Source organism: Cnephaeus nilssonii (assembly GCF_951640355.1).
Source record: "Cnephaeus nilssonii genome assembly, chromosome: 18".
Taxonomy (NCBI): Eukaryota; Metazoa; Chordata; class Mammalia; order Chiroptera; family Vespertilionidae; genus Cnephaeus; species Cnephaeus nilssonii.
Genome location: NC_137089.1, coordinates 17,561,033 through 17,586,715, shown reverse-complemented (window position 1 = coordinate 17,586,715; position 25,683 = coordinate 17,561,033). Strand labels below are relative to the sequence as shown.

Here is a 25,683-nt window from a genome sequence, read left to right as displayed (position 1 = left end):
ATTAATCTGTAGTACCTTTCTTCCCCTCCAAGTGACAAGATTCAATTAAATACAAATTTATTAAGTGCTATCTATAAGTAAATTTTTTCATGGAAAATATCTGAATACAATGCTCTAGAATGCCAGACTAGTATCATCTAAGCACCTTCTTTTAACCTCAGTTTTCTTATCTCTAAAATGGGATCATAACACACAACTGATGAGTTTGTAATAAGAATTAGAAGAGGTTTATATAAACACTGCCTATCCATAAATAGTGCCTAACTATGGTGTAGTTATGTGCTGCATAATGATGTTTCAGTCAACAATGGACCACATATATGACTGTGGTCATAATGGAGCTGAAATATTCCTACATCCTAGTGCAACACAATATTCATGTTTGTGGTGATGCTGGTCATATAAAGTATACCACATGTAATTATGTACATGACAGAATACTTGATAATGATTAACAAATGACTGTGCTACAGGCATATGTATTTACTATACTATATTTTTAATTGTTATTTTAGAGTGTACTCTTTTTACTTATAAAAAAGTTTGCTATAAAATAGTATGTTGGTTTATACCGGCAGTAGCCTCATACATCTAATGTTTATGGGGTCTCCTGATTGTATTGTTTTTTTTTGTGTGCTTGATTTGATCTCATGTTGTTTGATTCATCATAACCTCTAAGCTTCAAAATCTACTGCTCATTTTGCCATTAAGAGGCCACATTGAGTGATTGACATAGAAATGAAATTAATAGTGAATAAGGATTACAAAAGTGGAAAATCAACTATGGGTAATGCTCACCGGTTAGGCATGTCCGATTCTACCATATCTACAATCTCCAAGAACAAGAATAAAATGACAGAAGTTATCAAAGGATCTACTTCATTGAAGGCAACAAGACTAATAAAAATTCAAGAAGGGCCTGTATGAGACATGGAGAAACTTCTAATGATCTGGATTGGAGACTAGACACAGAAGCATGTCTCTTTAAGCTCCATGATGATCACAGCCAAAGCAGAAAGATTGTTGAAAGAAGAGGCTGGACCTGACTATGATATTGAATTTACTGCTAGCTCTGGGTAGTTTGAACCACTCAAGAATCATTATTTATTAAATAATGTGCAAGTGAGTGGTGAGTCTGCGAGTGCTGATGTGAAGGCAGCTGAAGAATGTTTGGAAACTCCAGATAAGCTGACTGTGGAGGAAAATTACTTGCCAGAGCAAATATTCAATATGGGTGAAACTTCCCTGTTCTGAAAATGGATGTATAAAAGACTTTTATTCATAAAGAAGCCAAGCCAATACCCGGTTTCAAGGTTTTTAAGGACATGATAACCGTCTTGCTTGGGGACAACGTTGCAGGCTACAAATAGACACCCTTTTGATTAGGCACAGTAAGAACCCAGGGCCTTCAAGCATATCAATAAGCACATATTGCCAGTGTGCTATAGGAGGATAAGAAGTCTTACATGACCCAGTCCTTCCTCCAGGGTGTCCTCCTGGATTGCTATGCTAGTAAAATGGAAAGTACAGTTTGTGGAATAACATACTGTTTAAGATTGTGCTTATTGTTGATAATATTTCCAGACATTTTTCTTTTATTGAGGATCTTTATCCCAATATCAAAGTGGTTTTGTTATCCCTCTACACGCCACCTCTTTGATCCAACCAATGGATCAAGGAATTATGGCAGCTTTAAAGGAGAACCTTTGCCTAAGCTATTGTTGCAACTGAGGAAGACACAGACGCAATTGTGGAAGGATTACTACATTTATGACTGCATCAAGATCCTTGCTTGGGCCTGGGGTGATGTCACCAAAGAGTATGAATGGCATGTGGAAAAAGACACTGAAAAGGTTCATTCATGACTTGAAAGGATTTGCCATGGATTAAAAGATTGCAAAAATCAACAAGGCTGTGATTTCGATGGCAGACACTTCATCCTGGGTGTGGATTAGGATGGCATCAAGGATCTCCTAGAGGTGGATCCAGAGGAACTGGTTAATGAGGAGTTTTAGGAACTGGATCTGAAATGCAGTGGCTGAAGGAGACACAAGAGAAAAGGGAAACTGCAAGAGAAGAAAAAGAAGAACCCCCAAAATTCGCAGTGAAAGGTTTTTGCAGAAGATTTTGCAGAGCACAATAAGCTTCTTAAAAAGTTTGAAAAGACGGACCCTAGCACCGAAATGATTTTATTAATAGAGAGGAATGTTCATGGTACATTATCTATTTACAAGTAAATCTATGATGAGAAAAACAAAACAAATCAAGCAAACTACCATAGACACGTGGTCGGCAAACTGCAGCTCTTGAGCCACATGCGGCTCTTTGGCCCCTTGAGTGTGGCTCTTCCACAAAAATACCACGGCCTGGGCAAGTCTATTTTGAAGTGGCATTAGAAGAAGGTTACGTTTAAAAAATTTGGCTCTCAGAAGAAATTTCAATCGTTGTACTGTTGATATTTGGCTCTGTTGACTAATGAGTTTGCCGACCACTGCCATAGACTTATTTCTGAAAAGAGTGGCACCTCTTCAAGAAGAGCCTCAGGCAGGTCCTTCAGGAGGCGTTCCAGAGGAAGGCATGGTTATCACAGGCGGTGACGGCTCCATGCACGTCACTGACCCTGAAGGCCTTCCAGTGGGACAAGATGTGGAGGTGGAAGACAGTGAGTGATCTCGATGATTCTGACCATGTGTAGACCTCCGTGTGCCTGTGTTTTAGTTTTTAACATAAAAAGTTTAAAAGTTAAAAAATAAACATGTTAAAAAAATAGAAAAATCTTATAGAATAAGAGTATAAAGAAAGAAATACTTTTGTGCAGCTGAACAATGTGTTTGTGTTTTCAGCTCAGTATTACTACAAAAGAGTTGAAAAGTTAAGAAAAATTCAAAAGTATATAAAGTAAAAAACTCATAGCAAGCTAAGGTTAGCTTATTATTGAAGAAGGAAAAGTATTTTTTAAATAAATTTAGTGCAGCCTAAGTGTACACAGTTTATAAAGTCCACAGCAGAGCATAGTAATGTCCGAGGCCTTCACATTCCCTCACCACTCACCGACTCACCAGAGCACCTTCCAGTCATACGCAGTCCATTCATGGTAAGTGCCCTGAACAAGTGTCCCATTTTAAAGCTTCTATACCATATTTTTACTGTACCTTTTCTATGCTCAGATATGTTTAGATACACGAATACTTCCATTGTGTTGCAATTGCCTACCGTATTCAGTCCAGTAACATGCGGTACAGGTTTGTAGCCTGGGAGCAATAGGCTATACCATCTAGCTTGTGTGTGTAAGTAGGCTATCCCATCTAGGTTTGTATAAGTGCACTCTATGATGTTCACACAAGGATAAAATCTCCGGAAGATGCATTTTACAGAATATATTCCTGTTGTTAAGTGATGTATGACTGTAAATGCTCAAAAAATTGTAATTGTTTTTATTTTCATGCTTGCTGAAGTGCTTATAACTCACTGAAGTTATATGATAAAAGTATGCCTAGAAGTGTTGGCTAGAAGTTTATCCTTTCCCTGAACATGTGTTCAGTGCTGGAACTATAAATCTATCTTTGTGTATAGGGAGTATTTTTGTTTAGTTTCATAGAATTTCTCCTACCAAAACATCTTTATCATGAGATACATTTAAGCTAAGTACAGTTAATATACACTTTTTCTGAAATAGTTCACCAAACTTTCTTCTTCTTGTTTCAAGCAACAATAGTGGTGTCTTAGGCAAACAGTCATTTCAAACTGAATTGCATCTGCTTTGCAAGACTTCGGGTAACACATTTATTTCTGTCTAACCTTTGACTGCCAACATTTGCTCACATTTATTCTTAGGAACATTACCCATTAAAGAAATATTGTCTATTGCTCTCAATGTTACCATAGCGTCAAAGCTTAGCTGATTGCTTCATGCTTTTGGCAACTAACAGTTAATGTGGGAATTAAATAGTTCACACTGATAATGACATGGAAACGAAGTTTGGACTTCTTTGGGGGAAGATAATGACTATCAAACATTCACCAGTCATCTATGTACATAGGTGATTAAAATATCATCACATATGTTGAATATACACAAGGGAAACATCAAATTATGTGATCATGAATTTAATTATTAGCAAAGCATAAAAAAGGAAGGAAAAAATTTTAAAAGAAAATGGTATTTAGGCTCCATCATAAAATTATGTGCAACAATTATCTTACTGTCCAAATCAGCTTGGAGCTTACTCCTGCTATACCAAGATATGATTCATAAATTTATCCATTCATTCAAAAAATAGTTATGCAATGAATGTTCTGTATCAGATTTCCTTCTGGGGATAAGGGTGTTCATCCATTTTTATTTCACAAATATTTTCTGAGTTCCTATAATATACCAGATACTGTTCAGAATACTGGGAAGAGAGGAAAGATGTAATTCAGTCTTTGGTTACAGGGAAACTAGAGTTGGGAGGGAAGAAAGACAGGTAAACAGTTATATTCTCTGTAACTGTTTGCTAGAGGTGAGGCCAGGATGCCAGGGCACTAGCAAAACATACAGGAAGAACATTAAAATCGTGGCAGAGACAGAAGGACCGAGGGCACACTCTCATCTCTGTAGAGTCTTCTTCCAGATTTTGTCAAATGTTTGTTATGATTCAGGCATTGCTTAAGCTTTGTGTATTATTAATTTAGTTTGTCCTCACACCAACAGTCTGAGGAAACTACTATGGTTGGTCCAATTTTATAAATTTGACAGAGAACTTGAGCAGTTTGTGTGAGGATGCATGGCTGGAAAAGATTGATCCATGATTCAAACATAGGCAGAGTGGCTTTCATGGGGAGATAATGACTAAGTCTTCAAAATGAAGAAGGCAGTGTATATGCAGAGCTCAGCTGGGGAGAAAAGGTAGAGTTGGTGGTTTTCATCAGATTCTCAAAAGGGTCTCCTAGGAGAGAAATGATAAGGTCAGTATCAAATAGGGCCAAATGAAAAGGCAGGTGGAGGGGGAATTTGTAAGCAAAGAAGAATTAGAATCAATCTACACCAGTGATGGGCAACCTTTTGAGCTTGGTGTGTCAAACTTCGCCAAAAAACTGAGCATAACTCGGGTAGTGTGTCACTTTGAGGAAAAAACTAACTCCAAGACTCTAGTCACAAATGTTTCATCCTCAGGAGCAGCAAATGTTTCATCCTCAGCATGCGGCCGCGTGTCATCAGAATGGCTACGCGTGTCAGTGCTGACATGCGTGTCATAGGTTCGCCATCACTGATCTACACTAATAAAAGAGAAATCTACACTAATAAAAGAGAGAAATGTAAATTGACCGTACCTTTGTGACATTCACCAGCCAATCAGGAGTGGGTATGCAAATTAACTCAACAAAGCTGGTAAGTTAATTTGCATACACAGGTGCCCAGTGGCCAGGGGTGGGACACTTGTGTTGTTGCCATGGCTTTTCGCACCGCCCCAGCCGCTCCAGGACTCTGGGCAGTGTGGGAAGGAGGAAAGGCTGTGCCAGCAGCAGGGTAAGGAAGGCCCATTCTGCACGAATCTTCGTGCATCGGGCGTCTAGTAAGAAATAATGACTTATCAGAAGTAGAGTTAAACATAACTTCCAAGTTTTGGGTTTGAGTAACTGAGGGGATGTTGATGATATCCTTAAAATCAGCAATGTGTGAAAAGCAACAAGTTTAAGGAGGAAAGATAATGAGCTTAGTTTGGGCACATTGACTGAGGTAACTGTGGGACAATTAAAATCTGTAAAGGTAGAGAAATCAGAATTTGAAATTCAGGAGAGCAATCTGCATCTATAGATAGGTGTGTCCTCAGAGAAGACAGGTGGTAAAGCCATGCAGCAAATGAAGTCATCGAAATGTGTAATGACTCAGCCATCTGGAGATTTATAGATCCATTTCAGAATCTGATGAAAACTAGCCTACCTTTCTTCCCTACCTAGTGCAAGTACCCACACAAATTTATGTACAATTTCAGAGGCTTGACATACTAAGATCATGAACCCATTTGAAAATAATAAGAATGTAAAATCAAAGACAGAAAATTGGAAGTTCTTTCAGCGACAGATAAAAACAGACCAAAAAGAAAACAGAATCAGAGAAAAACTAGTAGTGAGCAGTGATATGGCAGATAGAAAATGTTGTCAGATCTACTTAACTGCAAATAAGCAGAAAGTCAATTAAAAATAAAACAGACTGAGAACTGAATTTTGGAACTGGATGACCTTCTCTAGGGAGAATTTGGTTGTAGTGTATGCTCAATGGCGTAGGTCGAAGACTAGAATGAGTAAGAGGAAGAAAAGCAGGAAATGTTATCTATCACATCCCAGAAACTTGAATGTGAAAGGACAGGTAACAGTTTTGGCTAGAAAGGCACACAAGGTAGAGAGGATTAAAGAAAGTTAAAAATAAATGCTGAGACATGAGCATGTTTTTATACTTCATTCCCTCTAGTAGGAAGTTCAAATTCAAATCTTAAGGAGCTTCTCATGAAGTTCATTTTAAAGACTTCTTTCACATCATCTGAAAGACATAATCACTGATACTACAAACAGTTAAGTGATCCAAATTATTTGGTTTAGTGTCTTTCCCGGAGGCCGATTGCAGTGGTATGGAACGTTTGATCATTCTTTTCAGTCCTCCGGACTTCTGAAAAGGATAAATGAGGCATTTGCTTCCTTCCCAGTGCTGAGGAGACATTTGGCTCTGTTCTCAGAATAATTCTACCATCTGAAAGGAATTTACCTCCTGTGCAGTGTCTATTGATTTTGTGAAGTAAATCATTCAGTCAATGGATAAGATAGTTTGAACTCCTCTTGCAAGTCCCTTGAGTTAAGAATGACTCTAAAAACATCACAGGCAATGGGAGGAAATTAAAAGTTTTTGACCGTCACTCATATAAACATTGATAAAAATAGAAAATATCATTTCGTTGACTGAGTAAAATATTTGGTTTTTTCATTGACTGTGTGCAATGCACAATTTAACATTAGGTAGAAAGAGAAAGAAAAATACAGGAAGTCATCTGCTGAACACAACAGTGAGCACTTGTTCCCATTTAATGAGGGAAATGCTTTATCTTGACAGAAAATTATATGTTAAACATTTACAGTTTCCTTAAAATGAACCACACTTTCTAGCACTTCCTTTCATAAAACCCAATGGCTTAAGGGGAAAGTGACTGTTTATTTTTGGAAGTGGTATATTTCTCCTTTATTTGATGGAGCATGTTATCTGCCTTTCGAAAAGTTGTAATTTCTGTAGAAAAAAAATTGTGTGAATAGTGAATAGCCAAACTAATGATAACAAAATAAAAAATAATATAGTCCTTGACCTTTCCCATGAACTATTTCTAAACCACATCTTTTGGGGGAGATTTGAAGTTTTGTGGTTAATTCACTTTTGGAATTAGAGTTTCAACTTCAGAAACTAGACTATCTGAAAAGGGATATCTCCTGGTTCCAGCTGGGCCTGGCAGCTACCAGGGTGAAAGGCCACTAAAAAAGAGTGTTGCCTTGATGTTCCAACATTACTGTGAGCAAACTCCATGCCTTCTTCTCTTACGCTTTCATAGCCTTACATAAAAACAAGATATTGCTTTTTAACATAAGGTGAGAATGTTAATGTTAATGACTTTTCTAAAGTCAGTAGCAAAGAACCTTTAAAACTATTGATGAAAAACGTTTGTAGCTTCCTATGGAAGTTCATCATTTATTTTTAACTAAAGATTCCAGCATCATAACTAATTTTAAGAACACTGTAATTTCTTCCTACTATTACTGGCTTGGTGTTTGCATTCTGAGTGGGACCAACTTTAGTAACAAATCACGTTAATATCTGACCCACCAGGAATAACCTACTGTTTCAATGAGTTTATGTTGAAAATAAATTATTAAATGTGATACCAATTCAGTCAAATCTCTTTTAATTTTATTGTGGCCTTTCATGTACTCACTAGAGGCCCAGTGCACGGATTCATGCACCAGTGGGGTCCCTTGGCCTGGCCTGTGGGGATCAGGCTGAAACTGGCTCTCCGACATCCCCTGAGTGGTCCCGGGTTGCAAGAGGATGTATGCCAGGCCGAAGTACCCCACCAGTGCACGATTGGGGCCTGGGAGGGACTGCGGGAGTGCTCCAGGGCATGTCTGGCCCATCTTGTCCAGTCCCGATGGGCCAGACCCCAGCAGCAAGCTAACCTACCGGTCAGAGAATCTTCCCTCTGGTGGTCATTGCACATCATAGTGACTGGTCATATGGTCAAGCAAACAGTTGGACACTTAGCATATTAGGCTTTTATTACATAGGATAATTATTTTAGGTCTGAACATTCTGTTTTCATAACCTGCATGATTTCCTTTATAACAGTGAATTTGAACCATGGGTTTCATTTTAAGTGGAGATGTGGTTCTCACAGAAGGATTTACCAGTTTTGGTCTCATGTACACACTTACAAATGCACAAATAAACCAAACTCAGTCATAATTAATGCAGCCCATGTCCCTAAAGCTAGGACTTAATTTGAGGTGGCCTCCTCACCAGTGTCTCAGAACAGCTATGGCATATGTCACGATGGTCTAGAAGGAACAGGACTCTGCATTTCAGTCCCAGCACTTCTGCCTGGTTGCTTAGCAGAAAAGTGCCACACATCTTGGGAATTTTCCTGGTGGCCTGGACAAACATGCACAGTTTATAACTTGTATCAACCATTCCATATATATCTTCTTGTGGTTTTGTATCACTCAAAGTGACAGAGGACACCCTAAGTTCAGAGCAGGACTCCACGTAGAACCCCAGCTAGTAGTTAAGAACTGTTCTTCAAGTATATTTCACCACGAGAGTAGTAAACAAAGTTCCATACCTATGGTGACAGTCAGCCTTTATTTATTTAAAACTTCAAAGTGAAGGTTTTGTGTGTGTGTCAGTTTTCAAAAGCATTTGGCACTACTTTCTTCGTTTACAGCATTGCCCAAGGACTTTCATTCCATTTTTAATGACTCTTGCTGAAATCAATTTGTCTCATAATAAGGCACAAAACATGCCTTATTATGTTTTAAGCTTTCCCACATGCATAGGAAATCTTTTGTTAAAAATCAATATATTCCAGTCATTCCAAAAAAACATTACATGAAAAATTAACACACATGAAACACCTGAAATGACCTTCTGAACAAATGGCAAGGTCATGTAGCACTCACAACTGCCCATCTGGGTGCCCAAAGGGAAAACATGGAAATATATTTTGTGAAAAATGAATGATTACTGGATTAAACAAAGGTTGCCTGCAAATCCATTTTCAGCTGTCAGTCATTTAAAAAAAAATTCTAGTCGCTTTAAGTATAATGCACATTGAATACACGTTCATGTTATTGTTATATGTATGTGTAATTTCACATTAGAGGAGCATTAAAAAATTTATTTAAAAACACTAATCAAACTAAAGTATATATAGAATTACTTGCTGTTTCATTATTCTACAATTAAAAAAAAGATACCATTGTATTAGTAATCCACCTATGTCTGCCATAGGGTGGTTTGCATGTCCACATAGATTTAACAGTTTATGTACCTTATGCATATGTCTCAATATTGTAATACACAGTATATAAGTATATGTTTATACATATACTAGAGGCCCGGTGCACAAAATTCGTGCATGGAGGGGGGTTGTCCCTCAGCCCAGCCTGTACCCTCTCCAATCTGGGACCCCTCGAGGAATGTCCGACTGCCTGTTTAGGCCTGATCCCAGGGATCGGGCCTAAACGGGCAGTCGGACATCCCTCTCACAATCCAGGACTGCTGGCTCCCAACTGCTTGCCTGCCTGCCTTCTTGATTGCCCCTAACCGCTTCTGTCTGCCAGCCTGATCACCCCCTAACCACTCTGCTGCCAGCCTGTTTGCCCCCAACTTCCCTCCTCTGCCGGCCTGGTCACCCCTAACTGCCGTCTCCTGCAGGGCTGATCACCTCCAACTGCCCTCCCTTGCAGGTTTGCCCTCCCTTGCAGGCCGGGTGCCTCCCAGCTGCCCTCTCCTGCTGGCCATCTTGTGGTGGCCATCTTGTGTCCACATAGGGGCAGGATCTTTGACCACATGGGGGCAGCTATATTTTGTGTTGCAGTGATGATCAATCTGCATACTACTCTTTTATTAGATAGGATAGAGGCCTGGTACAGGGGTGGGGGCCAGTTGGTTTGCCCTGAAGGGCGTCCCGGATCAGGTGAGGGTTCCCTTGGGGTGTGGGGCGGCCTGAGCGAGAGGCCTGTGGCGGTTTGCAGGCCAGCCACACCCCCTGGCAACCCAAGCAGAGGCCCTGGTATCTGGAATTTATTTTCCTTCTACAATTGAAACTTTGTAGCCTGGAGTGGAGGCAAGCCTGGGGCTCCCTCCGAGGCCGGCAGCCATTTGTGTTGGGGTTATAATTGATACTTTGTTGCCTTAAGCGGGTGGGCCCGGCCAGGGTTTGCGGAAAGCTTTGCTTCCCCTGTTGCTGGCGGCAACCCTGGCCTGCTCTCTCAAGCTCCATTCTGCCGCCATTTGTTTGAATTTGTTTACCTTCTGTAATTGAAACTTTGTAGCTTGAGTGTAGGCTTAGGCCTGGCAAGGGCAGGCGGAAACCTTGCTCTCTGTGGCTGTAGCCATCTTGGCTTGGGTTAATTTGCATACTCGCTCTGATTGGATGGTGGGCGTAGCTTGTGGGCGTGGCTTGTGGGCGTGTTGGGGGTATGGTAAATTTACATATTTGTCTATTATTAGATAGGATATGTATTATACATAATGGTTAATTTATTGTCCAGATAATTGCAAACATATCTTTTTAAGCAATAAAATTTTAAGAAAATTAAAAAGCGTTATGATGGTACATTTTTTTGCATTGCTTTTATTCTCTCTTCACTTTTTCCTCAGAGAAGAGAAGATTGAATAAAATTCAAGCTTTAAACTTTTAAAAATTCATTATCATCAGCATGAATCAATATGCATCATAATATCATGATGCCTTTGGGAAAAGTATATAATTTGTCCAAAACTGCTATCCTTTCTTATTTTTGCTTACTTTGAAAGCTTTACTGTCTTTTCCTCATACATACAAAAAAGCTTTTACTATCAATTGTTTTTGTTTTAATGCCTGATTCTAGCAGATGAAAACCAACACACACTCACAGATGTACACACACATGCCTACTCTCTCCACCCCACACCAGCCCTTCTTCTAAATTTGTACTTCTAATAGTCCAGAGGCTGGGAAATCAAATAACTAGCCTTGTGAAAATAATATATAGAAATAATGGGGTAAATCCTGGTTGGCATAACTTGTAAGGAATGGACATGATGGAATTCAGTATGGCTTCTCAAGGACCTTTTACTTTATAACCCTCTGTTAGCTTTTGAAGTTCTGTTTCACATTTCTGCTGAGAGTTCCCCTCTCTCCGAAAATTCTGCTACATGTAGCTCTCTTCTATCCTCATTTCAACATTTATTAGTATCTTCTTCCTTGTCATGTCTTCCTCCTGTCACTCCTCCCATACTGCCTGCTTCCATGTCAAGAGCCTGTAACCATTCAGAATTGAGACCTGTCCTAATTCACCCAAGACCCTGGGTGTGACATTGTTGGTGGAGATAAGTATCGCTGGGGACTCTGTGACAGATGTCTCACTGGAGATCTATTTGAGTTTGACTTTATTCCAGAAGTGAGTAGGAAGTAGTTAAGATTCTCAGCTTCATAGTTAAAGAGTTCCTTACAAGTATTTGTGAAGTTAGGTACATCTTTGAGCCCCAGTTTCCTTGTTTATAAAGCAATATATTTACAAACCTACCTCAAAAGTGTTTATAAAGATTAAATGAAATGAAGCATATGAAACATACTTAGCACATGAAATCAGAGTTGAGCATACATAATTAATGTTCAGTTAATGCTATTTGATTTTATTAAGCTCATGCTTATAGCTCCACCAAGAAGATAATGAATAATTAAGAGCTGACAGATTGTCCACAAAATAATTACACATAAGTAATTTAAATGAGAGTAAACAGCCTTTTTTTAACAAAAAAAAAATAGTAATGCAGCAAGTAAATGATCTTCGAGTGTTTTTTATGAGATAAAATATCAACTTTGAAATTTTTAATTTAGAAACATAAAGGTTTTATGTATTTGTATTGCTATATATATATATATATATATATATATATATATATATGTGTGTATGTGTGTTGTATATTTATTAAATCATTGCTAAGTCTCTCTCACCTTCACACCTATTCAAAATATTGAATACTGCCTGCAAACCTTCCTTTAATCTTCCCACAGCCTTGACATGCAAGGGATTACCTTCTTCCACTTCTAAAAGTCCTTTCAAACAAATTAAGATTCTAGAAAGTGTCTTTAAATGGGCTTTCCATGAAATGCCTGCACACCTGTCTCAAGTGTACAGAATCTAATGAATCATTTGATTGTTTTCATCTTGTCAGATATGCCGGGGTTTTTTCATCCATATGCTCAGTGAACTTCAGTGACCTGTCCTATTGAAAATCACAGATTTATGGCGATTCCTAGTACTATGATCTCCTTGATGATGGTGACCAAAAAGTACTACAAAGATTATCCTTAAACCAGCAACTTGATCCACATTCATTCTGATGTTTGCTGAATACTGGAGAGATATGAACGATGAGCCACATCTAAGATTTAAAAGGAATGCTTGAAGAATCGATTTCTTTATAGCAGCTTATTAGGAAATGAGTAGGATTCAAGGGCTTTGGCTTTTTACTTTGTCTCTGATAGCAAGGCTAATCGCCATCTGTGTTTTCTACTACGTCTGCTGAGACTCATAACTATCAATTCTACATTCCAGGAAGTTTTCTCTTGAGGGTTCATCTGAATTGAAGTGACCCTCTGCCTCAACTTTCATGGTTCTTCCCTGAAGTCAGCCTGGTGGCAGATATGCCATCTGGATTGAAACTATTTGGACAAATGAAAGGAAGAGCCTGATAAAGTCAATAGCTGCTGGAGTCGGGGTCTCCGGTTGCGTATTGTCTAAATGTTGGCGGGTGAAAGACAGACATGCATCTGTTTGTGTCTTTAGATTGTGAACATTTTGCTGTGTAGATAAGACTAAATGAAAGGAATGATTTTACTTGCTGATAGCGGTGTAGGTAAAGTCTTTGAATTGGCACACCAGGCCCTTGAAATATAGTTCAGATATGCTCTTCTACATGTCTTACTCATTCAGGTGTTATCTCTTCTCAACTGTTGTTTACTTTCTAAAGCTGAGATCAAAGTTAGGAAAAAAGAAAATGGAGGCTAGGAAGGGACTGGTAGTAATGATGGGATCTAGACTCCACTTAGAGAAAAGACAAACTCATGAAGCATTAAAGAATGAGAGAGGAAACAACAAGAGTGTGTGGTCAAAGAAGGAACTTTTAGATGCAAAGATATATATTTTTTAAATATATATATTTTTTGTTTTCAGAGAAGAAGGGAGAGGAAGAGAGAGAAACATCAATTATGACAGAGAATCATTGATTGGCACCCCCTACTGGGGATCAAGCCCACAACCTGGACATGTGCCCTTGACTGGAATTGAACCCCGAACCCTTCAATCCGCAGGCTGGTGCTCAAAGATCTATTTTTTAATGCCTGCTTTTAACCCGGTTTATTATTACAAAGAAGTCTAACCATGCTGACAGATAGCTGAACACCTCTATCAGGTCTCCAGATCACTCTCTCCGGTTCTGTCCAGTTGGTGCTTCTTTCATCCTCTTCCATCAGGTTTCCCTATCTACCTTTTGTCATTTACCATGCATTCCTCCAGACATTCTTTGTCAACCTCAAAGTAAAAGGCCAACGTGAGAGGCAACAGGCGTTTATCTGAAATCAAGAAAGAACAGCTCTTTGGGAAGCATTGGTTCAGGCAGAAACCCAGCCGTGTTCTGATTAGAAGACAAAGCAAAGAGACTTTATGAGAAAGGGAAGGGGAGTTATGTCAGTAGAAGGAAGGCCTTTCTGTTGGTGCAGATAAGCTAACATAGTGACGCTAATTCTGAGCAGTGTTTTTAATTTTCAGCCTGGGTAGCCATTGGTCCAGTAGTCATAGTATCTGATTTCTTGTTACCGTTACAAACAGGTGTTTGGGACACAGTGTTACTGTGGGTCCAGTCCAAAGGTTATTTTGCCCCGTTTTAACACTCCAAGGATTGGAGAAGTAAGACCTGCAAGGCAGTTCCTCTGGGATGGCAGCTCCGGCTCCACTTTAAAGTGGCTCCATTTGTGTTAATTATTTATTTATTTTACATCTTCCATCTTTTTTAATTTCAAGATCTCCTACAAAAATTTATCCATAACTCTGACAACTTGTAATCTTCAGTGAATTCATCTTTGTTCTTGTCTTTCTATGTTTGAAAATGTTTATTATGTGTCCAATCTTACAATAGCTAATCATAACACGGATTTTCAGAACTCTCTGGTACTTAACGAAGAAAATAGTCTTGCAAATTTAAATTATGAAATTAAAACCTCTATAATCAACATTGGTATATACCTCCAATATCATTTTATCTGAAATAATCCTTAAGTCTTAACTATTCAGATAAAGCTTACAGTATACAGCAAGATTAGATTACCTGGGTTTGGTGGGTTTTTTTAGACTTAAGCAATGATGGTATGACCTGATGTAGTCAATGAATAAAATACACCAATTAGCCAACTTTCACAGGGAGAGTCCAGTTCTAATCCTACCTGTAACCAGTCAATTGTAATTGCCCTGCATTTAGTCAGCTACAATATTTGTATTTGAGAGTAGGAAACAATAGCATCCACCACTTCATTAACTAGACTGGTTGGCTTTTCATAGCTTGCTAGTATCCTTCCATAAGAGAAAATAATAATGTAATGTTATCCTATCTAATAAAGAGAGAATATGCTAATTGACCCTCACTCCATCACAAAGATGGCAGCGCCCATAGCCACAAGATGGTGGTGCCCAGTCCTCTCAGCCCCGCCAGAGTCCCCCAGTCCCGGTGGGGGGTGGGGGTGGCCGCTGAGAGCATGCAGCATGAGCGGCCTGGTGGAATGCTTGCTTTGTCACTGCGGCGATGAGGCAAGTGTTTCATGCCTGGCCGTGGAGGGCCTCTGGCCAGGCCAGGCGCTGAACACTTGCATCGTTGCAGGCCAGGCTGAGGGACCCCTTACACCCCGCCCCCACCGGCCTCTAGTCATTAATAATATTATAATACCATAATATTATAATACCATAATAACAACAATAATAACTACCATTTCCTGAGTACTTACGGTAATTCAATCACTTGGCTCTGTTACATAATTCATACTCGTGCCTCAGAAATATGTATTACTGCCCCACTTTATAGATCAAAAAAAGAAAGAAAAACTCTGAAGGTCAGTCTACTCTTACAAAAGGAGCCCTCTTCAAACCACAGTATATAATACAAATATCAAAAGTAAGCTGTGAATAAAGCTTTTAAATTGATTTTAAATGTTTTAATACTCTAAAATGTTTTAATACTCTAATTAAAAACAAGCAATCTAATTTTCATAGAGGAAAGGACTATTTGTTCGGGGTAGACTGCAAGTGTTTCAGTTTTTCAAAATACCAAATTACATTTCAAGAAAATGAAATATCTGTATTAGATATGTTGCCATAGCAATGAATCCATAGTATAATCATAGAACTACTTGTACCATTTTTTCCAGTTGTAAACATTCATATCAATGATAACATTCATGGTTTGGACATCATTTGTATACAATTAGTTTGCAGAAAAATAAGATGATAACAATTTTTCTTGGTTATTTAAAATGTGTGCGAAATAGCTTCCCTCTTCCCACACAACAGCCTCTTTACCCACATCTTCCTGAAGAGGAAAAGAAAAGGGGGTGGAGGTGGCAGAGGAGTGGGAAGGGAATGTATTCTCCCCAGATAAGTAACTAAGGCAGGGCAGGAAGTGGTATATGCAATAAGAAGCATTTTCTCCTTAGATAAATGACCTTCTCTATCTTTCACCCCAAAAAGAAAAATGGGTTTGCCATTGGTTTTCTGTTGACCACATCTTCCTGTGTTGTTCCTCTTAAGAGATCATAAGTTTAGTTGGTATTTCAACTCTTTTTTTGCATCTAATTTGGTTATTTCCACATTTCAACAAAAGAAAATCAAGCATTTAGAACTTAAAACATTTTTTTGTGTGGAAAATAACAGTCCATTAGCTGAAAATAGGCAAGCACAAGTGAATTGCATTGATGTTCTTGACAATGATAACACCTTTATATAATTTATTTACATGCCCAATGATATTTCAGATGGCTTTTGAGTAAGTATTTATTTTTCAGTTGCTATTTGCATATATACTGTACAATACTTCTTCATTATCATATGAACCGGCAATCCTGTGATTACTTATTCTGTGTTTATATTGCAATTGTAATGGTGGTGTTTAAATGTAATTATTAATACAAGTAGGTAAAACCATTAGTGCAGACATGAGCTATAGAAAAAAAATGATACTGTTAAGTAATTTAAAATTTTTGTTATGGCAACATGTCTGATATGGATATTTTACTTTCTTGAAACATAAGTATTTCTGAAAATTTGAAATATTTATATTGAGATAGTCCTTCTTTCTACCAAGATTATACTATTTATTTTTAATTGCCTATAAATTAGTAACATCATGCATCTTAAGTTTAAATCAGGCTAGTATTTTAGACTGATAGAGAATTTAAAAGCACTGATTCATAGTTTACCTTTTATATTTTTATTATAAAAGACTACTGCAACTCAGGGACTGAAAGCAAATATTTATTAAATAGCACAATGATACCAAGACAATAAACTTATTAACCTTCTAGAAAAGGTTTAATGAAACCAATTACTAAAATAATGTATATTTATTAGGAAATACTATATCATAAATATTTTATAAATATACCACCCATAGCTAAATACTATTAAATATGAGTAATTTTCATAGTTTGATCTCATTAATAAGAATTTAGTAAATAAAATAAAGTTCTCAGTAAAGACTATCTTCAATTAAATTTATTTTCCACAGGACTTACAGCTTTTTTGGAGCTCTTCCCCTATATCATTTAATTTCAAACCTTATTTACTTTCATTTTTGTGTGTATCATCTACCTAATAGTTTAACTATAGGGCATTGAATAAAGAACAAAGTTCAGTTTCCTCGTCTTTCTAGATAGTTAAATTAGGTCAGAGATTCTTTTCTACTTTCTGAATATAATTATTTTGAGAGTTGTCTTTTTTAATTAAAAAATTCTAGAACTTCTTCAATTTTAAAGCCATGGAAAAAACAGTCCTGCCTACTTTTAGTGTTTTAAATCTCCATACTGTATTTTTATGTTTGAATTTGTTATCTTCATCTCTTCGTCCTCCAAAAAATGCTTCCGCACTTCAAAAAACTTTCCTATGAAATGTAGGTAAGAGCTTTTTAGAAATTTTGCAGGAATACTGACATAATTGTTACTGATTAGAGGTATTACATAATCATGCCAGTTGACTTGATGTTCTGGAAAACCTTTAGAGAAAAACAAGACTTAAGGAATTAAACAAAATATAAAATAAGTATTCAGTTGAAAATTGCTCTGCAGGTTTTTTTCTTAAGCTTTGTAATTTTGTGAGTCACCTCAAAATCTATTATTGTCTTTATGATAGATTTTTCATTAAATGCAATATTGACATTTGTTTGGAGGAAATGAAGACTTGTTTAGTTATACTTGAAGTCCACTTGGGTACTAATGATACTGATATTTTTATTCACATATTGCAATCTTTTTTTTTTTTGCAGTTTTACTAAAGGGAGGAAAAAAAGAGGAACCATTTAGAGACTGTGCAGATGTATATCAAGCTGGTTTTAATAAAAGTGGAATCTACACTATTTATATTAATAATATGCCAGAACCCAAAAAGGTAAAACCAGAAGTGTTTGTTTATGAGATGTAAAGCAGAACCTAGTTGAATTGCTGAATAATCAGATTGATTTGTGAGCTTGTTAAACTGAAAATATATATGCCTGAGCCCTTTTCTCTCAAGAAATACTGTTTCCCAGGTCCATAAAATATGAAAATCTATTGTACAGACCTCCCCCAACTCCCACATCTACCATCCCTCTTTTACACAAAGTTTTCTTATTTATTCTTTCTCATTCCTGGGATGTCCCGTTGCTTATAAATGCTTGCCTATTCAGATTGCATGTTGAAGTCATGTATACTTCAAGTGCAGGGAAAGAGTCCCAAGGACCCAGATGGCACACATCATCCACAGTCCAGACACTGTACAGAGGGAGCTAGGGACACATTTCCAGAATCACTGCTTCTGCTGGGGTGAGAGAAACACTTTCTATCTTAAACACAAAAGGATTGGCTTTTTGTATTTACCGAAAAGAGTGGGTTGGAGGGTAGGATTCATCAGTATGTTGAACAGGATCCAAAGTAAACTTTGAAGTAAGAAAACATTATCTTCCTGCTGTCATTTCTCTTTTATATACTCTTTCTCCCTATTTATTCATTAAATCATCAATCCAGTCCTTCATTCAATACATATTAAGTGTATGTTGTTCATTCGCCAGTCACTGACTAGGGACATAATACAGAACAAACAGTTCCCAGTGTGTGGCGAAGACAGACAATTACACAGATAATTATACTGTAGAAGTGTAGTGATAGAGGCCGTCTGTGTGAAGCAGGGTTTTGGAAACCCTTGAGGAGAGCCCTGCTCTTCAATATAAAGTGTCAGCTAGATGCCCTAGAGCCCAAGAAGCCAGGCTGCCCCTGCAATGCTTCTTCAAAGGATGGAACACTTTCTCCTCTTTGCCGCCTAAACCAGCCATGTCCCTATTTCCTCTGGGTGCCTGCAAATGCTCCTGGAAGGCCTTCCCTGATTCCCTCCAACAAATCTGCATGACCTTCTCATACCAGAATTCTACAAGGCCAAGAATTGTATCTTTTTATCTTTTATTTTCCTTTTTTTAAATTGAAGTACAATTGGTACATAACATTATATTAGTTTTGGGTGTATAACACAATAATTCGATATTTGTATATAGTACAAAATTATCACTGCAATGTCTACTCATCACCATATGGTCAACCCCCTCCATCCATTTTGCCCACCCTGCAAACCCCTTTCCCTCTGATAGCTAATCTGTCCTCCATATCTATGAGTTTTGTTTGTTTGTTTTATTTTTTAGATTACACAAATAAGTAGAATCATAAGATATTTGTCTTTCTCTGTCTGACTTATTTCTATTAGCATCATATCCTCAAGGTCCATCCATACTGTTGCAAATGACAAGATTCCCTTCTTTTTATGGCCAAGTGGTATTCCACTGTATGTACCTTTCTATTTTGATTTCCTGGGACCCAGCATAGTTTCTGGCACATCATAGGTCCTCAAGAAGTATGTGCTGAAATGAATGAATGAATAAATGCCCTGCTGATGGTAACATTAACACTTCTATGTAGTGCATCATAAGTAAGCCTGACTTACTTAGTTTTCCTGTTGTTAAGTTCCTTTGATTGGCCAGGGAAATGAATCTTAGAAAACAGTTTGTCAGATGTCACACAATTGTCAAGGTGGAAAGTCTCTCCCAGTGTTCTCTCTTTACTGATTTCAGTAAGGATTCGTGGTTTAAGTTAGCTCAATGTTTGTTTTTTTCCCTTTGTTAGGACACAATTTTACCCTAAAAAGAGGCCATGCATATAGCTGGAGGTGGGGGAGAAAGCACAAGAAGAGGTGGCAGGCTCAGGTCTATGCATTGCGACCTGGCCACCTACCAGAGAAGTTTGGTTCCACCTGTTTTTTCATTTTGGGCTTCAGTGAAAGATGTCACTGAATCAAGTGCTCCATGGCCTTTTAAAAACAAGCTGTGACATTACAATGGCAAGTCTAGGAGTAAAGAGAAAGGGCAACTTATAGGAGGAGCCTTTTAAATCCTTTGACATGAAGCCTCCCTACTGTGCTTGCTGCTTTCTTAAAATCATACTTAAGCTTAAATCCATTTTACACACACACAGGCATGTAAACACTGCACACACTGCCACAGTACACAGAGCATGTAAAGTGGTCAGAAACTGTCTTGGGGTGGAGTAGTGGAGCTCACATAATGCTCTCTATACTTACTCACATCCCGCCCAAGACCTGAAAGGACCCCTAAATTATTGTTAGCTCTGCTGTAACATAGCTTGATTAGGACAATACAGTTAACTAAAAATATTGTGACACTTCTTTTAGACTCCTAATGACTCTATGATATATATGAATATAAAAATAAAATAAGTTTTAAGGTTTGTAGATTAACATGCACACTTTTAGAATGTTTTTTCACTCCATCACCAGTACGCCATGTGGCCATGGTGCAGACATTACAAATACAGTTTTGATCATTCCACGACCTTTAATTCATATATAACCACAACTCTATTCTAGTTCAAAATGTTTTGAAATACAAATGGTGCATAGGCCATTTGCAGAGCCACACTCCTTTTAGGGTGGAAGAAAAATAGCCAATCTTAACTCATTATCTTGAACAGCTCAAACTCATAAACTTGAATAATAACTCATTAACTTGAATAAATGTGCTTTTCATATTTATATAAAGGAGTGGCTTGGAGAATCTAGTTCATTAGTTCAGTGGCTGACTCCTATGTTGGTTTCACCAGGATTGCATGATTTAAATTTACACCTCTGAGGAGTGATGAATTTTGCATATTATGGAGTTTCAGGGTTCCTGAATAAATAAAATCTGAAATATTAAATCCACAAATGTCAAATATCTGGATTAAACTTCTGAGATTTGGGCCTAGGAAAACATTGTAGCCTGAACAGATTAGCAGTGAAATTAGTACAGCCTGTAACAAGCAAATTTTTATCACCGTAGAAATGGCCCCATGGCCATTCTCTCCTCTTCTGGTCAGGGCAGTTACCAGATTTAGTTTTAATGGAAATAATGGCATAATATGGTGAGGGGGGAGATAACTGAGCAGACGGGAGAAAGACTTTGATAACTTCTTGACTTTGGTGTGCATTCCCTTGTTTTATCTGTTCCCCTTATGATCATGAATCCTCTCAGAAGTAGTAATGTTCTAATGTGGAGATGGATACTTTAGATGGTTATATCTGCACTTTTTTGTAGGTAGAAAATTTTGTTTTAAATCCATTATTATATTCACATAGGTTGGCATTAGTAAGAACAAATATGGTGTGAATTCCCCCATTGTCATTTAGGAGCTGATTAACACAGTAGTTCAAATGTATTAATCACTAATATTTTGCCAGGTCATAATCTAAGAACTTTATATGTAGTCACATGTTTATTCTTCAACAAGTCTACGAAATAGATGCTCCCATTATCTCTATTTTAGGAAAATAACTTGCTCCAAACACATAGTTATTAAATATTGAACACAGACTTTGTAACAAAGGAATCAATTGCAGAGTATGCCATCTTAACAGGGGCCAAGTATGATAATTACTTATTAAGTGGTGACTAAAATTGCACTGTTTGAACCTATATGAGTGACTTAGAAAATAGTTTATTATAAAAAATTATGTAAAATTTATTTATGCTCTAGTAAGCCACCCTTTCACCCTATAATCCATTTTATTCTTCTATTTTTATATAAATCATTGGTATATTTCAATTCTATAAAAAGTGCTTAGAAAATTCATCTGTAGGACCTTCACCCTTCCAAGTAGATTGTGCTTTGTAGATATAAAGTTTGGTAATACTTTTGAATTTATTTAGCAAATCTTTGCTCATTGTGATGCTGGTGGAAGTTTTAGCAAGGATCAAAAACTCAAGGCAAACCTATATAAAAACAAAAGAAAACAAAAAGTTCAAATATATAAGATATGGGATATGGGCCAATCAATAAAATTGGGCTATTTTAGGCAGAGTAAGAATTGCAAGTATAGAGAATTTTTATGCAATTCCTGTTTTGACCACCATCATTCCCTGCCAAGAAAGGATATCTACAAAGGTTAGAAAAGTGTTATATTTTCAAATGTAATGTGGAAGCCAAAGGCAGTTTTCTAGGACTACTTAATTTTTCAAGTACATAGACAATGAGAATTAGATTATATATACATTATTTTTTACTTGAATATTATTAATAGCTTGTGGTTATTTTCCTCTCTGAATTCTCTTCCATGCATAGTAGCAGGAAATAAATTTTTTTCTTTCATTTCATAAGTTTCTGAAACCAAATGCCCTATCCCTAGCTTACTTTCATTAAAAAAACATTAAATTATAACTCTCCTTATTGTAAAATATTAAAAAATTATTTCTGAGTTCACAATTTCCCTAATTCTTAGAAAAGGACTATGACAAATGTTTTGAACCTTTTTTATTCAAGGTTATGGAAAAATAATTAGCATCCACAAGCTTAATCATTCCAACTTGTATGGAGCATAAAAAATAAGAACTATGTGAATCAAATTTCCCCTTTTTGTTTGGGTTTAAATCTCCGTATTATGTTAAAAGGTATTTAATGCTTGAAAGCTTTGACCTTGCCTGGGATAGGAGCCAGTTCAATCTTTTCTTGGATAGAGTTAAGCCCAAGTCATATGATCAATAAATGCAACCAGCATAGTAAATGTAGGAGGCCCTTGTCTACAGGAAGATAGCACAGACCACACAATAATGGCAAATGAACTTTTCAAGTCCTTTCATGTCTCAAATCTTTTGAAACCAACCACCTTTTTTCTTGAACTTCCTTCATCTATTAAGCATAGGCTTTTTATTTTTCATCTGACTAGAAATAGCACGGTCTCTTTTTTTCCTAGAGTGAATCCAACATTTTAAATATATGCATGATAATAAAAAGTAGCATGTGCAAAGATTAGTAATGCCAGTATTATTAACAAAAAGCTGGTAGTCGTAATCTTAAGGACAGTTTACTAAATTTATAGATGTAGGGTGTCCCAAAAATGTGTAAATATACTTTGAATAATTATAAAGGCAGTGTTTATTTATTTTTAAAATATATTCTATTGATTTTTTACAGAGAGGAAGGGAGAGGGATAGAGAGCCAGAAACATCAATGAGAGAGAAATATCGATTAACTGCCTCCTGCACACCCCCCACTGGGGATGTGCCCGCAACCAAGGTACATGCCCTTGACCAGAATCGAACCTGGGACCCCTCAGGCCGCAGGCCCATGCTCCATTCGCTGAGCCAAACCAGCCAAGGCAAAGGCAGTGTTTATTAAGATACATTCCATTTTCAATATTGAGCTATCAGCTGTTAAAGTGTATATACATTTTTTGGACACCCTGTATTTTGGCTGTGTACATTCATTATATGCAGTTATATACAATAGTAAATTATACTGTAATATATGAGATACGTACAGAGTATATAGTGCATAATATAAATACATACTATATGTTACATACATCCAAGAGATGTGAGTAATGCAAAGCCTAATGTGTACTGAACACAATTCTAAAAACTCTATGTACATTGACTCAGTTAGTCCTTGCAAAATATCTAAAAGAGAGAGAAAGTAGAGGTGGGATTTGAACACAGGTAATCTAGTACCCAAGTCCATCCCCTGACCAAAGTGCCATTCAGTTCTATTATGCCCATAAATAACAAATGGGGCCTGGTATGTCTGCTTTTATTGAGCCCTAACAAGAATTGTAGAGTATATGCTCAACCTACTCATTTCTCTGCACTTCAGCTTCCAAACAGTATCTTCCTGAGTAACTTCCATCTCCCATGTAGCTGACTTGCTCTGGCTTTTTCTCTAGGAAGGGTTCTCAAAACATCTTAGCATTTTTAAGTCACTGGATATCTTCATTTAAAAGGAAGGTTGTCTTTTTCTAAACTTTGTGAGTGATTATAAAACTTTTCATAGAATTTTAAGAACAGATAATAATAAATAAACACTGTACAGAATAGTTTTCTCTACACACTCTACATTTATAAATGGAGTTATTTCTTACCTCCAAGTATGTAAGTGAACTTTATAGGTTTGTAAACACAGTTTGACAAAATTTCAGGCAATCAATGTCCATTAAAATGTAAAAACCTGTAAAAAGAAGTTCTGGATTAGCTAGTCCAGGCCGGGTAAAATTTAATTAAGAAACAGGTGCCATCAGTTTCCACTAGCAAACTGCATTCTTGACATTATCACTTACTCTTAAATTTCACCAGGAAAGTTCCACCTTGGCCACTTGTCTTGAATCACCACCTGTTCCCTCCTTAAACTGTGCCATCTGGATTTCATTGTCACAGGAATCCTGCACTCTCTCTCTTCAAGGTCACTAACAGCTCCTTCGTTTTAAATTTGAGGGTGTATTTTCTTAATCTTTGTTTGTCTTGACTTCTCTGGAATATTTGATTAAATTGATCACTTCCCCAACTCAAAATTCATCCCCTTCTTGTCTTGCATTACATTAACCAAGTTTTTCTTTTTTTCTTCTTGCATCTCTATTTATTCAACAAGTACTCATTTAGTACACGCTATGGGCTAGGCACTGCTCTAGGAACTGGTAACAGTAGCAAATAAAATGAAGTCCCTGTCCTCTTAAAGGCTATTAATGTATTTTATCTCCATCAGTTGCTTTACAAAGCCCTTTCTTGGATCCTCCTGCCTACCCCTCCCCCACACATATCTCTTTCCCCTTTTTTTCTTTTCATCTTTAGATAGCCCACCTTCAAACTATCAACCATTATTTTCAAGCATTTTACTCCCAATACCATTTTGAATTAGGTAGACCTGGGGTTCAAATCTTGGATCCATCACTTATTATTAATAATAACCATTGGTAAATTATTGAAGTACGTAAGCCTTGGATTTTTAGCTGTAAACTCAGGATAATGATCATACCTACATCATAGGGTTGTTGTAAGATAAGTTAGAAAATTAATGTAAAGAGTTTAAGTTATCTGACCCTTAAAGAGCATGCTATAGTTAATGGCTATTCCTTTCTTATTCCCTTATTCTCTTATCCATCTACCCTTGGTAGACCTTCAGTAGATCATCTCTAACTGATCAATAACTCCCCCTTTTGGATGGCTATACTACTTTACACTCTACATGTTTAAAACCATAATCATTTTCTTTTCTCATATGTTAGCTCTCTTCCTTAAATTTCTCATTTAGATCACTGTCTTCATCATTCTGCAGGTCACAAGGGTTGAAAATTGCAGACTCCTGCATCTTCTTAATCCCATAGGAGTAGTCACTATTGAAACTTTTAGGCATTTTTCAGGATATGACCCATATTTTATTTATCATTAACATCCATTTGTAACACAGAATCAATGCCAGAAATGATTGTTGAGTAAAAAATAAGTAAATGAACGGATTAGAATTAAAGGAGCACAAAAGACTAGCTGGAGCCTATGTTGAGGACAATCAATAGGTACAGAAGGGTTAAGGAATTAGTTGAGGGGGAACTAGACTGGGGGATTCCACATTTATAATCTTGGAGGTGAGTTAGTTCCTAGAGATTGTGAAGATGTACTGATGGGTGGCTGTTGTCAAATTAGAGGGCCGACCAGCCCTCGGGAGAATAGTTTACCTGTTTATATGATCACAAATAGGCATGTGTCTTTTAGTTCCTTTCACTCTGAAGAAGTACATAGATAATTTGTCCTTTGAATGACAGTTTTTGCCATTGTTTTACTAGCCTTTAGCTATTTGTGCCCCGCAT

At 37.2% G+C, this 25,683-nt stretch overlaps 1 protein-coding gene across 2 annotated transcripts in view; it reads left to right on the top strand.

The window, feature by feature from the left end:
- The window catches only part of ANGPT1 (angiopoietin 1), a 250,069-nt gene that overhangs the window by 170,710 nt on the left and 53,676 nt on the right, over positions 1-25,683 (top strand). For both annotated transcript variants that reach the window (XM_079796022.1, XM_079796023.1), the window contains exon 5: positions 17,807-17,928. In XM_079796022.1, coding sequence (XP_079652148.1) covers positions 17,807-17,928 — 122 coding nt within the window. The remainder of the gene's footprint in view (positions 1-17,806; positions 17,929-25,683) is intronic.